General features: G+C 52.1%; 4 protein-coding genes across 4 annotated transcripts; 3 read left to right on the forward strand and 1 right to left on the reverse strand.

The window, feature by feature from the left end:
- Positions 1 to 1,391: 1,391 nt before the first annotated feature.
- On the forward strand, positions 1,392 to 2,302 carry J4E84_007074 (uncharacterized protein; the record flags this gene model as incomplete). Its single annotated transcript, XM_049389660.1, has 2 exons — positions 1,392 to 1,443; positions 1,506 to 2,302. The coding sequence occupies 2 exons, from the start codon at positions 1,392 to 1,394 to the stop codon at positions 2,300 to 2,302; spliced, it is 849 nt and encodes a 282-aa protein (XP_049242853.1).
- A 537-nt stretch (positions 2,303 to 2,839) lies between these two features.
- J4E84_007075 (uncharacterized protein) lies at positions 2,840 to 4,863 on the reverse strand (the record flags this gene model as incomplete). The annotated part of the gene is made up of 2 exons (XM_049389661.1): positions 2,840 to 4,485; positions 4,581 to 4,863. 2 exons carry the CDS (start codon positions 4,861 to 4,863, stop codon positions 2,840 to 2,842), a joined length of 1,929 nt encoding a protein of 642 aa, XP_049242854.1.
- An 882-nt stretch (positions 4,864 to 5,745) lies between these two features.
- Positions 5,746 to 8,247, forward strand: J4E84_007076 (uncharacterized protein; the record flags this gene model as incomplete). Its single annotated transcript, XM_049389662.1, has 1 exon — positions 5,746 to 8,247. The coding sequence occupies one exon, from the start codon at positions 5,746 to 5,748 to the stop codon at positions 8,245 to 8,247; it is 2,502 nt and encodes an 833-aa protein (XP_049242855.1).
- A 4,406-nt stretch (positions 8,248 to 12,653) lies between these two features.
- On the forward strand, positions 12,654 to 13,799 carry J4E84_007077 (uncharacterized protein; the record flags this gene model as incomplete). The annotated part of the gene is made up of 1 exon (XM_049389663.1): positions 12,654 to 13,799. The coding sequence occupies one exon, from the start codon at positions 12,654 to 12,656 to the stop codon at positions 13,797 to 13,799; it is 1,146 nt and encodes a 381-aa protein (XP_049242856.1).
- Between the last annotated feature and the right edge of the window lie 410 nt (positions 13,800 to 14,209).

Genomic DNA, 14,209 nt, shown 5'->3' on the forward strand with positions numbered 1-14,209 from the left:
GCAAGACTCATTGTGCTGTCAAGCCACCATCAACGTTCAACACCTGTCCAGTTACCCACTGCGCATCATCGCTAGCGAGATAAACCGCAGCTCTCGCATGGTCGTGGGGGTGACCAAATTTGCCGCGAGGAATAGAGGCTTTGACCGCGTCCGCTGCGGACGACAAGGCCCCACCAAGCGCATCCTCGAGCATTGCAGTTTGCGAAACTGGCGAAAGACATTAGAGTAGTCCATGCGATACTGAAAAGGGCGACTTACATCCAGGAGCAATGCAGTTAGCGACTATACCTTCTTTCGCAACATCCAGCGCAATGGTTCGCGTCATCGCAGCCACAGCACCCTTGGACGCCGTATACCCAGCTGGAACGTGTAAGCCCAACGCCAAAAGCAAAATCATCGTATGTTTTCGCGTGGAATAACTTACTGAGGCCCTGCATACCGATGTTGGATACCATCGAAGCGAGATTTACGATCCAGCCGCGCATACCATTGGGCTGTGGCGCTTGTGCCTTGAACTGACGAACGGCGTATTTGCAGCCAAGGAAGACTCCTCGTGCGTTGATGCGCATGTGAGCGTCAAACATATCTTCATCGACTTGATCGATGGGTTGTGGGTTGCTGGCCTCTGTGCAGATGCCTGCGTTATTGACCACTCTTTTAGGGCAACGATATCAGTCACTTCTCCTACTTGATGGTATACATGATAGCTGGATGGATACTTACATATCAAGTCGACCATATATCTCTGCTGCTCGCGCAACGAGTGCCTCCCAGCTGGCGGCTACACTGACATCGGTCTCAACGAAAACGGCCCGCCCGCCTTTGCCGATGATCCATTCGTGTGTAGCAGTGTCTTCGCCCTTTCCAACAGGTCTAAGATCAGCGCACACGAGCAAGGCTCCTTCAACGAAGAACTGATGACAGATCTCCCGCCCGATACCTTGGGACGAGCCCGTTACTATCGCGACTCGGTTTTGCAGCCTCATGATGGATGCTTCGATGGGAGGACCAGTCAAAATGAAATGATATACAAGTTCGACCAGAGGGGGCTGTAAGGACGTGAAAGGTTGCTCAGATCGCAGAAGACATAGCAGCACACAGTTCGAAAACCAAAGTATCAAGAAGGTGAGGCGGGCCAGTTGCATGTATCCCTTCTTCTCCGCCGATCTAGCCAAGCCTATCCCCACCCGCGGGACATACCCATGTTCTTCCGCCTACGCGAAGGATCATTATCACATGCAGCACCCGGGATGGAGTATTCGCCAAACTATTGGTGTCAATGCAAGATTCGTTGGCATACACGCGGGCATAAAAATCAAGTAGGTTACGTTCGACTAGAGTGGGCAACTAGGCGGCGACTGTGCTGTCTCAATCTAGCACCAACATCGGCCATGACGAGACCTTTGGAGAACAAGTTAGCAATCATCACTGGTGCATCCCGCGGTATGTATGTCCCTCCATTCCGTGACCCCAATGAAGAGAAGACGCTGATTGAGCTTCAAAAGGCCTTGGGGCTGCTCTGGCACGCCATCTGGCTTCCAAGGGAGCGAACATCGTCATCAACTACACTTCGGAATCTTCAACAGACAATGCAACCGCTTTAGGTGAAGAGCTAGAAGCCAATCACTCTATCAAGACTCTAGTAGCAAAAGTTGATGTTACTACACCCGACGGCCCGGACCAACTCATCGATGCGGCGAAATCGGCTTTTAGCGACAACAACAAGTTCCAGATCGACATACTTGTAAACAATGCGGCAGTCGTCAATCCAGCGCCGATGGGCTCAGTCGCAATGTCCGACTTCGAAGCCACCTTCAACCTAAATGCGCGCGCTCCACTCTTCGTCTTACAGGCTGCACTGCCGTATCTACCGAACGACAGATCCGGTCGTGTGATCAACGTATCCAGTATCACAACCTCGATGGGATTCTGGTGGCAGTCTTGCTACGCTGGCACCAAAGGCGCTCTTGAAGCAATGACACGTGTCTGGGCCCGTGAGCTCGCCGAACGCTGCACAGTCAACTCCATCAATCCGGGTGCGATCGCGACTGGCATGTATACGAGCCTCCCAAAGGAGATGTTGGAGAGGGCATGGTCGCTCAACTATATGGCACCTTTGGCTGCGACGAGAGAAGGTATCGATTCGGAGGAGACGATTGCGGCGGCAAAGGACCTAGGTGGGAGACCGGCGTATCTGGAGGAGGTCGCTGGGGTTGTTGGGTTACTGTGTATGCCTGAGGCTGGATGGGTTACCGGTCAGGTCATTGGAACCAACGGTGGTGGTGTTATGACGAAGGGGTAAAATACGATGGCCACAGTGAAGATACGCAAGTTCGTCAGCGGCTATACGACTGTGCAGAAAGTACAGTGGACTAATCCAAGGCATAGACGGGTCACTGCATGAGCTATCAAGCTTCAAGTACGAGTTTCATGTGTGGTAAATGCTTCATCGCACTACCTTACAGTTATGCACACCTTTTTCATTCGCTGGAAATTTATGATATGCTAGAGACGTGAACTCTAACGTAAGCCGTGTGTAATATGCAGTGCGTCCAAAGTCTCGGGACAATAGACGAAGATAGCAAGCCGAGCGCCACCCATTAACTCAAAGCTTTGCTAAACACTGAAGAAAAGAAACGAAACCGACCCTTTAGGGGTGTGAATTCATGAAAGCCGACCAGACCGAATGGAAAATGTGTCAAATCCTCCGAGTGCGTGATGAAGCCCTGAAATCGCAGTAAATACTGGGACATAGGATACAGCGGAACCGAGAATGTAGCGGATATACAGCCAATATTTCCAAGATACGTATGCGATGCGGCCAGTGTAAGCATCGCTGCTAAGGGAGTGGAGTGCGCCGACGTTGATCAAGACGGTTCTTGGCCCTGCGAGTCTCTAGCTGGGCCCTCGAAAATGCGCTTGTCAGAGTGTTGCACAACTTTATCTCCTTGTCCTGGCCACGGTACTGGCTCGCCTGGAAACTTCTGACGTCCCTGTGAAGCTTCTTGTAGCTCATTTCACGAACTTGTGCAATTTCAAGTTCCATCTCGACATCGTCCCGCTTGCGCTTTAGGTTCCTCCGCTCGCCAGTAGTTGACCACCGATCAGCTTCGACCGTCTCATACTCCTCTTTCGCCTGGTAAAGCATATCCTCCTTCTGGCAAACAGCTGCTGCTGCAGACTTCCAGTTTGCATGAGAAACAGATTTCGCTTTCTGTATTATTGAAGAGGGTGATACGCCGCGGCCATTGTCGGGGATGGAGAATATGGACTCAACAGGCTCACTAGCCACCAGAGGTGGTGCGTTAGCTGCCTCGATAGCGCGACGGTTGCCCTCCACCAGCGCTTCAAACTCTTCGAGATCATCTTGTTGGTTTGATGTCTGTCCCGAGGAGGTACTAGTTGCCTGGGCGGGAGGAGAAAGTAGTCGTCGATATTCATCCTTGATGTGTGATAGCGCTGTTCGCTGCTCTGGAGTCAGCCTGGAGGGAAGCGGCGCTCGCAGGAATTTTCGGTCGTATCGCGATTCTACAATCGCTCGCAATCTAGACATCTGTGCCTGCATTGCCAACAACTGCTCTGTCGATTCCGCCTTTAGCCAGCCGCATGGAAGGGAATGGTCGTCGAATCCTAGGGTATGGAGACGACCTGGCTGTACTACACTCCACCCTGATAGTTGGAAGTCGTCATCCTCGTAGCCACCAATTTCGAGCGGTTTTGCGACAGAGCGGAACAAGAGATGATCTTCGGAAAGAGTATCGTAGTCGTGGCTGTAGTTGAGGTCCAGAGCGACGCCACAGCGGCCCAGAAGGTCACTCAGTGAGAGTCCGTCAAGATACTGGCGACGTCGACGACCCAGCTCTGCGACTACACAGTATTGTTTGTCTACACGAACGACCACTGTGGGGCGCCATTTTCCTAGCATCAGGCCCTCGCTAGTCCGGATTGCCTGATCACCGCCGTTGTTGATCAGGCCGGGATCAGAACTAGTCTCGACGATGTATGTCCAGCGTACCTGACCAACTTCGTACTCTTTGCGATCACGCGGTCTAGCTGGACGATTCATTCGATCCGTAACTGGTGTGACACCCACGATGACTTCGTCTGAGTTCACTTGCTGAAGCATCGATTCCCAGCTATTTTGACCAGCTCTTGATAAAAAGTGATTGACCTCGTACCTAAGCCTCTCATGCCTGTCGGGAAGCGGAGGGTTTTGAGGCAGGTCAACTGGGACCCATCCATCAGATCGGGGAGGGTAATCAGGCCGATAACAATCGTTGTTCTCTGTGAGAGATTGAGCGCTCGATCCTGAAGTGGAAGACAATGATCGAGAAGTCTTTTGCGAAGGATGACGTGCTTCTTGCGCGGTGTCGTTGTTGGCTGACGCAACGGCGCTGGAATGATCCCGCTCGGCGACTGTGTCGACACGTCTGTCCGAAGGCCGAGTGGATTCAGACGTTGCAACATTGATCTTGGCATACGGACCTTCACGGCGTTAGTTGATGTAAAGCTACGACCGGACACGTAAGCCGATAGGAATAGGACAGACTATCGAGGAGTCTGGTCCACGGTAAACATACCAGTATGAGGCGGTTCTGATGACGAGCTGCGAACAGTGTTCTTCTGGTCAACATCGACGCTTGCCTGAACGCCGTTGGCTGTATTAGTACCGGAGAAATTGATGGTGATATTACTCGAAGCTGCTAGTTTTGAAGAGGGGGAGTTGTCGGCGTTAACGCGCGAGGCTTGTGGAGAGACTGCGACGGGTCGTGGAGAGACACGGTCGGCTTGCAGGTCAGCTTGTTTGTCGCTCGATAAAGGGTCGAGTATAATACCACTGGAAGTTCCAGACTTGTTCGCCATGATGTAGGCCCGATATTCGATGGTTGATGGCGTTTGTGTAGGACACGGCGGGGTCGGGAAGCGCCTTGTCTTGCAGTAATGATATATCAGCCGCGACCGCAATGACCGCAGTCAGCGACGATGGATCGTACTGCAAGTTCAAGCTTGCGCGTTGTGGAGGTGTCGTTTGGATGGCGGTGCTGTGGGGGAGCTTGCGTGACTCTGGAGGAAGCTGTCAGATCAATTGGAGAGTAACCACGGGTAGGCTCACAGATCACGAGAATGCTTACTAGACCGATTAGGAAACACTCAGCAGAGCGTTTGCGGCTTAAGCCCAATTGGGAGACGAGTAGAGCATTCACTATGCCTCGCAGAGCCGTAATGAAACGGCAACAAAGCCCGGATGGTCATTGTGAGTATCGCAAATCTGCTGGGTCTGGATGACAATCCCCCACTGACGAGAATATGTGTACTCATGACATTCCTTCACTCCAAGAAAGCGGACGTGAATGAGACCTAGAGATCGTATCGCAAGCTGGTGAGGCCGACATCCGTTTGAATCTGAAAAGACGATCTATACACGCAACAATAGGAACTACGGCGACAGTTGCAAAGTCCAGACAAAGACACCGGTCTCTTGGCGCGACAGCGAATAAGAAAATTGGAACAAATACGTAGAGTAATAGTGAGGCCAGTAAGCTAGAGCCCGCTAGTACCGCACAGTCGTCACTGATACGTGCGGACAAACTGCGACCACGCACGGCATCCTACCTTTGTTGCAGCTTCCTACACACGAGCGTTGGCCAAATTCGATACGTGGCAATACTTTCCAGCCTATACAGTGAGCTACCTGTGAACGAAGTCGCTGCACAAACAGCGCCAGGACCATCGACATACGGAGACATGGCCGCACCCATATCAACATTGCCAATTGGCACGACGGCAGCCTCGTCTCTGGCTAACGGCGGTGAGTGCTCAAAGGCAGATCCCCGGGAACTAGAAGGCGATACACGCGCCCGCGACAGTTCTGCGTCGGTACCGAATCTCATTCGACGCGAAATCGAGACGAGTGAACACAATTCTGAAAATCCTTCAGAGCTTTCGAAAGGCTCCCCAGTCGGCGCGGTTATGAGAGCAGATTCTGTAGTCGATAACTGGGAGTCTCCAGACGGGCTGAACTCTGAAGACCTGTACACACGAGGGGCCCCGCGGATATTCCAGCGAGAGTGCAGCAATGGGGACAAGGGCGGTCTTTGCTTGAAGCTGTCGTATGAATTCGCTGAAAGGATGAAGGAGAAGGTCGAAGCAGGCCGTCATTTGCGCGCTTTGACCGACGCAGTGGCTCAACGCGCGGAGGACTTGTCAAATGAAGAAAGTCGTCTCAAGGAGCTCGAAGGTGAGCAGCAAGAGAAGCTTGTGGAGATGCTTGCAGTTGTTAAACGGAACGGCCGAAAACCCACTCAAGACGAAATGCTGGAAGTTCGGGCACTTTCAGCAGATATCAGAACCGCTTGCCAAGTGCAGGATGATCTGAAAGCTCAGCGAGATTATTTGCCTGAATACTTGCAAAACTTCAGACATATATGGCTTGATCTTGTGCGACAAACAGAGGCCATGGAGGAAGATATCCTTACGAGATCCAATCTTCTGCCAGAGTCAGAGGGAAAGATCCAGCCGCCTTGGAAGATCAATCCTGAGAAGCCCAACCAACCATCACTCAACCCCAATCATGCCCAATGGCCGCTCTCGGTACCTAAGACGGACAGAAGCTGTTTGAAAACCGCACCAGCACCAACACGCAACCACCGTGAGCTCACACGCGCACGAATCGAGATGAAAGAGCGGTCTAAACGACGTGCATGGCAAGCAGCCCACGAGAAGCATGAGGACCATCGCAAAGAATACAGGCGCATGCTAGAACAATACATCAGTCAGCAAGTGAACCGCCCAGTCGTCGACTTCCAAGCAGAGTTCTCTCGACACTGGCTTGAAGGTTGGCGCCCTCTTATCCGTGGCCTCGACGAAGCTGAGAAGGCATATGTCAAAGTGATGGAAGAAGCTCGAGCTGCTGATGTCACGATTTATGATCCTGAGGACGATGATGACCCCACCATTGCATACGACATAGACTTGTGGGACCAAGTGTCGATAAAACAGCTCGACCGTGGTCACATTGAGAGATGGCATGCTGGTGTTGCCGCTGGTGTCTATGGACCAGAGCAGCCTGCTGGGAAGGACGAAGCCGAGCTGGAAAGGCAGGCCAAGGCGCATGGGCCGGGACAGTTCGCGGCGGATGACCTGGATGTGGCCGCAGCTACAGCTCCCAAGATGCCCCCAGGCGAGCTTTCTGCCATCAGAGTTGAGTCCACGATGGCCCCGCCAGCTCTTTGTGCCCCAGAGGAAACGCCTACTTCAATACAGAAGATCGAACAGATTCTCACCGACGTCCAGAGGACTCTAAGTCGTGCCAGTGAGCCGACTAGCCAGCAAGCGAATGGGCCCGGCCTAGTAGGACAAAGAGCAGAAGGCGAAGCTGCCATGAAAGACAACCAGCGGAAAACGAACGGAGGTAGTAATCTCACCCCGAATGGAATCCTTTTCGGTGCAGGTGGTCAAGCATCTCTAGCGGAGGCGACAAGGGAAACTTCGCCCTTGTGCTCGCAGACTCCAAAGCGCTCACTGGAATCCATGGTTGAGCGAAACCCTGCGTCGCACACGGAAGACCGGAAAGAAACACCCGAAAGAACGGGTCTTGATTTGACACCTATACACCCCGAGAAAGGCTTAGGTAGCAGGGCGCAACGAAGCGACATCGGCACCTCCGTCGACAGAGCTTTTCAGACACCAGCAGAGAATAAAGACCAGAGCATTATTGCCAGTGGACATGATGCGATTGAACGCATCAACAACAGTGCAAATACGACTGATGTGTCGGCCGCACACTCTCAGTCCGACGGAGTAACGACAAGACTGGCAGAAGAGAGAACTAGGGGCGGGCTTGGGTCAAGCATGAGCAACGCGACGCGCATGATCATTGAGAAGGCAGACTACGGCGACAAGATAGAGAGACACCATCAACCTGTTCTGACGGATGCAATCGCCGGAGATCCCGCGAAGGTGGCCAAGACGTCATCAAAACGTAAAAGGGCCGCGGTAGAGGAGGCGGTCGTGGTGGAGCCGCGAGAAAAGAAGGACAACGAGGAGACGGGTTGGAAGTGGAAGATGGATCTTGAGGAATACATGGCGAAGTACAACATCGAGCCGCCCCCAACTTCTAAGAAGAGAAATCAGGATTACTTGCTCAGCAACCGCGACATACTCATCACCGACAGCGAGCGCGCCTACGGACGCAAGCGGAGACGCATTGATGAGTGGGGTAACAAGGTTCGAGGCGGTGATTGTTGAGCATGCTCATCGCAATTACAACCGCCCGATCCGGGGTGGGAATGTCCATGTGGTCATGAAATTGTCACAGCGTCAGGCCATCGTAGCGCTCCGTCTTCGCTATGTTCAGTGACAGCGACGAAGAACAAGTCGGGACTCGCAGCAAGTGCTCTTAGTAGTAAGCGTCGTGGTAACAAATCGTTCATCGAGCAGGATGCTGGAGGACGAGAAGGAGAAGCCGCTGGCATCATATTGCAAAGACACCACAAGGGTGGTAGGGGGGGTATCGGGATGTATCGAAGAGGCTGATATCATTCATGGGCGTTCGGCGAGCGAATGGGACGCGTGCGTCGGGGTATCCGAGTTGAACGTGAATAGGTAACGATGCTCTGCGAAGGCGTTTACGAGACAGCTGTTGACTTGGTTCAATAGGCACCTCGTGGCGTACACGAGCGATACCTAATGTGATCTGTTTATTTATTAGCATAAAGTGTCAACGTGCGGGTCTCTTGTGATGGTACCTCGTGACAAACACGCTTTCCGAATGTGATGCCTGCATTAGGGGCTGCGGTTGGGACGAGCAATACTCATAACGCTGTCCATGCTGAGATTTAGCAGACACGGATGTAGACATTTCTGTTCTGCATAGATGCGGCTGGTTGGAGATGGGATGCGGCAAAAGCTGGAGTGTTCCAAGGTTGGCTTGACGGTTGGCGCCCATGAGCTCCCGAGTTCACAGCAGTAACCATAGGATGTGGCCCAAGCGCCGCAGCTTAGCTTTACACGGTAAAGCTCCAGAGCGCGTCAGCCTCCAACACCACAATGTCTCAGGAACTCAGCAAACTATACGAAATGTCCATAGCCATCGCTATAGAACTGTTGCAATGCTCCAGAGATGGATGTATCCAGGTCGGCTCATAGCCCTGGAGTGCTTTGAGAGGTTGCGTCGAGGTCTGGGCAGTATCATCCCGTTTTGAGCATAGCGCGTTCTTCAATCTATGACGCGTCGCGCCGCCGTCCTTTGTTCGTGCTCCATCTCAGTGCAACGCCTTCATCCAAAGCCGCTTTGTTACCCCAGTACATGAGGACAATACAAAATCGAGAAGGTGTAGTTTTACGTTTTTGACATTCGGACGACCCAAGAAGTCCGTCGCGCAATTCGACGCGTATCTCATGTATCTACTCGTTTTTGATGACACATGCACATGCCAAGTCCTTTACGACGTATTGGCGGTAGTGAGCTCATCCCCCTCTTTCTCCTCCTCCTCTTCCTCCCCGGCCTCCACCCATCTGTGTACCACGTCCCCAAGCGCCAGGCCTGCGCCACGTCCTTGTTCCCTATCATCCGGCGGATCATACCGGCGATCGCTTCTACGGTCCTCACTGTCCGCATAGTATCTGTTTAGAGGCATAGGGTCCGTATCACGGTCAGATCAATGGTCCCGTTCGCCATATCTTGACTCCCGTACCGTGTGACGCTCCCCTCTGTCACGGCTGTCTGGCCAGTGCCCTCCTTGCGCACGTATGGTACGCTCGTCCTCATAGGTGCGAGGTTGGTAGCGTGGCTGGTCACTACCTCCATGACGGTCATCGCGCTCACGAAATGGATGAAGCTCTGCACTTGGGGATCTACTGCGCCGACGTGGTTGCGGTGTTGTCCCATGCACAGACACAGAATCTAGCCCTGGGATGATTAACTCCGCTATGCAATAGATAAGATATGTAAAGCCGTCGCATCTCAAACTACTTGCTTAACAGACTGAGGAAGCCTAATTGACGTAGGCTTCTTCGCAGGCTTGGTGTCAAAGTGGCGTCACTATGCTTACATAGACAAAGAGGATTGAGCGGACAAAGACATCAAGAGCAGTATTGTGTGTTTGTGTCGGGCCATGTATCCAGCCCTTGTTGGCTACATGTCTAGAACCCGCGACACTGGAGGAGATTTGTCGTGGGTTTTACTTCATCGAGTGGCAGGGTATACATGCGGCATGGAGAACCGTACGTCAGCCGCATCTGAACAGCCCATTCCAACTGGCGAGCAAATCCACAGCTATGTCGCAAAACATGACATCATCATCTACAATACGCATCATCATCATTACCATGATACCGCAACTGGCACTGGCACAAGAAGGCATCAATCTGGAGCGAGCCAGCACTCATACGGAGATATTGGTACGCAGGGTGGTAGACTTTCGACAACTGTGCCAGCTCAGCAAGTTCATCAAGCAGTCACTACGAGTCCCGGCGAAGCTTTCCGTCCCAGTTCGAGAGACAACATATTACGTGATGAACTAGACGCAAGAGCTACAGGGTGCGGTGGAAATGATGCTGCGAAGGAACGCGGGAAGGGAGCAGTAGAAACCGGTACAATTTTCGCCGTCCGGGATTGGTCGACAAAGGGCGAACGAGATATAGCCAGGCTGTTTCCCTCGAGCAAATATCACCTGGTATCCATTAACGATGGCAAGAATGTCACGCCCGCAATCACAGTGTCGCAAGAGTTAGGCGAGTGCATCAGTAGAGCATTTCGCGCAGAACGCCACTATAAAGGTCTTTGGACAAAAATCGATGAGAATGGAGCTGATACAGGAGAGAAGAAGGCGCGAGCGGTGAAGGATGCGCAACGATCTGACGAAGAACTGGCGAAGTTCGATACAGCGATGGAAGCATTATCGAGTGCACCTACACCAGAGCAATTTGAGGAACGGAGAACGCTTGTTACCCGAGCTTATCTTACTCGCGTAGATCTAAATCGACTGTTAGATGCAGAAACTCAGTTATGGGGAGATTGCAACTTGGCTGAGCAAGCTTGCAGAGACGCATGGGAGGACGTCGGAGCGTCACTGCTACCAGCCTGGCTGCGAGCGGGTGTTATAGAGTCTGATTCAACCGATGAAACAAGACTTCCCAAAGGAGACGAGAGAGGTATAACCCGACGAATCGACTGTGAGCCACCCAAAAGCCTTCGTCATCTTCGTGATGACGTAAAAGAGTCTGCCGACGCCTTGCGAAAGGCGTCTGCTCGGTTTGAGCACATGTGTCACCACTACATGAGCTGGGCACCATAGGAGGATGGTGTAGCTGCCGATTTCAGGGACCACTTTGTAAAACCAGCATTTCTGGACATGTTACAAGATGAAAGAATGAAGTTTGTAGACGCCAGAAATGCTTACGAGGGGGCCTTAGGTCGAGCCTGGCGTGGAGGAATTCCCGATGCAGAGCTAGATATAGGTTGTGGTGATGAGTTGAGAAGCAACGAAACACTCTTGTTGGACGAGGAAGATGCGATGTTTATGAAAGAAGTGCCCATGAACGCGCTGGAGGCTTGGAGACGCCAGAACATTAACCGCTCTCCATCTGAAACGCCTCTGTACCCAGCCGAGGAAAGAGGAATTGAAGAAGAATTACAGCCGTGGGAAAGCAAAAGCAAGGCACCAGGTAGTCCTCACTCGGAGCAAGAAGACCCACTTATTAAACGTAAACGAAGCAAAAAGACACGGAGAATGAATGGTGCTGGCACAATGAATAAAGATGGCAAGGCTAGGAGTCCACATCTCGTCCAAAACCGCCCCGCAGTTTCACGACATCGCATGTACACTCGAAACAACAAAATAGTATCTGTTTCGCCATCTGGAGAGAATCAATCTGCCAGGAGATTACGACGACAAGGTGTTCCAGAGCGCTCTCTTATAGTTAGCCGCCACGAAGGGCATGAGACAGTTGCCAAACATGAGCGACGCCCGGTCACGGACTTCTTCAAGACCTCTAAGCGGAGATCATAGGGATCAAAATTAGACTATCCACCTGTCACTCAAGACTGCAGTGGTGCTTTGGGCACGCGTTCAGACATCTCCGGGTTATTTATTGCAACATCCTTGAGTACTTCACAATGATATCAAGTCTAATCGCTTGCTGACGTACAGCCACGACAGTTGTCGCAATCGCTTGGTCATCTGGTGTACATATTATGGGGCTCTTGCGCTCTTCCTGCCGGCTGGTCCCACCAGGAAGCTTCCGTATGAGTCTTGCATTCACTGCCCAGGTGGATGTGTCCGTGCCAACGCGATGGCCACTCAACTTTTCTGGTGCCTGGGCGCTAAGTTCTCGCTCATGGTCTTTATATACTACAAGAAATCTTGTGATCTACCTAGTCTCTCATAATCCAGCGAGTGAGCCACCTACTCACCCAACTACTCCAATCGACCCCCACCCGAGAAATGGACCAATGCGCTTTTCTCACAGATATGGACACTGCCGCTCGGCCAGCTGCGTTTGGACGCCCTCGAGCTTCTTCAACGCCCGTGTATTCTACATCATCAGTCCATGGAACGCACTTTATCGACAGGACTAGCGGCAAACGCGTATATATAGACTTAAACCTGAAGACATTTTCGAAGCCCAAGGGCGAAGAATGGTACTCCCACATGTACGCCAACGTCAACGCAGACAAGATTGTATGGCAGGGCACCTACGAGGATATCTATCCCAGCTCAGAGGACGTTTCCTCGACTGAGGGGTACGCACTTCTCTGCAGCTACAGCTTCATGGACGAAGCAAAGTCCACGATCTCTGTCCCTGGGTCGCCGCCAGTGTTCAAAAGGCCAACCCCTCAAGACTTCCCTCTGAAGATTGCGCCCGACTCTGGCCACCATTTTAGCGACGAACATGCGGAACGCGCTCCGCAACAACAATACGAGCCCGCTTTTCAGGCCATCGCGACGATGAACCCTGATATCCGCTTCAACGACGTGGATGTCGTGACCAACCGCACTACAATGTTGAATCTGATGAAGTGCGTCAAAAACGCTTCCTTCCAAGCGTTTCATCTTGATCTCGACTTCGAGAAGAACACTCTTTTCATCGGAAGGAAAGTGCGCAACGCAAAGGTCAGGTCCGCTACCAATACCTACGGTCGTAACTTCGAAAGCGCCCTCACAGAATCCGAGATCGACGGCGCAACAGGCCACCATCGCTTCATCAAATACAAGCTTGGTAGCCTCACCATGGTCGTACGCCATGAGGCCGACGCATACGATCCCACTATCGAGTCGCCGCGAGACCCCGATGCGCCACCGAGTACTCTTCCTACGTTTGCTCCTGGTAAGCACGCGGTCGGAACCATTCAACATGAAGGCCCACAGAAGACGGCCGTCCTTGTCCATGGCAAGGTGGTGCCTCAACACCAGATCCTGGAGCTGAAGAGCAATGCAAGTTCACGCCCTATTGATCAGATGTGGTTTGGCAGAACTCCTACTTGCTGTCTCGGCGGGAAGCATAACGCCCAATTTGACGGAACATATAGGCAAAAGGATATCCGGATAAAGGAAGTTACCCAAGCTGGAAGCAAGTCAGACAGCTTCAAGGGTTTCGAGAAGTGGGAGAAGGGCAACCAAGAGGTGTTGCAAAAGGTTGTGACACTACTCCAGCTGTTGCGGAAGACCGTCAGGGAGGATACTGAGCATCAGTCCGCAGTTTTAGTAGCGATGGGAAGTGACGATATCAAGGTGTATGAGACGAAGGAGAGAATTGGCGCACTGCCTAAAGATATTGTGGAGCGTTTCTGGGATTAGGAAGGTCCTGGTTCAAGTATGCGATACCTTGATCGATGTAGTAGTGGTAGCTACTTCCCAAGGAACGAGAGCATAACTAGGTAGAAGAAGACGTCTCGGTAGGCTTAGCCTCGTTGCAGATGTACAGACAATGAATTTCGTTGTTCCCATTTTTATCATGATGTATCGCAAATCTGCCAGATACTCCGTCAAACACAAGATGCTCAGACTATCGCTGAACATTGAGCCACATGCCCGTGAAAAGCCCCATATTTCGCGCCAACACTCCGTAGTGGAGCGTATACCAATGAAACACCCATATCTCGCATCAAAATTAACTAGTCAGATCGTGTCCATCAAATCGTCAGCATGTTGTACCCATCATCAAAGCCTCTTTACGGCCGCTTCGGTTTTCCTTGCAAACCATTTCC

This window comes from Alternaria hordeiaustralica, assembly GCF_023758085.1.
Source record: "Alternaria hordeiaustralica strain BMP 2776 chromosome Unknown scaffold_14, whole genome shotgun sequence".
Taxonomy (NCBI): domain Eukaryota; kingdom Fungi; phylum Ascomycota; class Dothideomycetes; order Pleosporales; family Pleosporaceae; genus Alternaria; species Alternaria hordeiaustralica.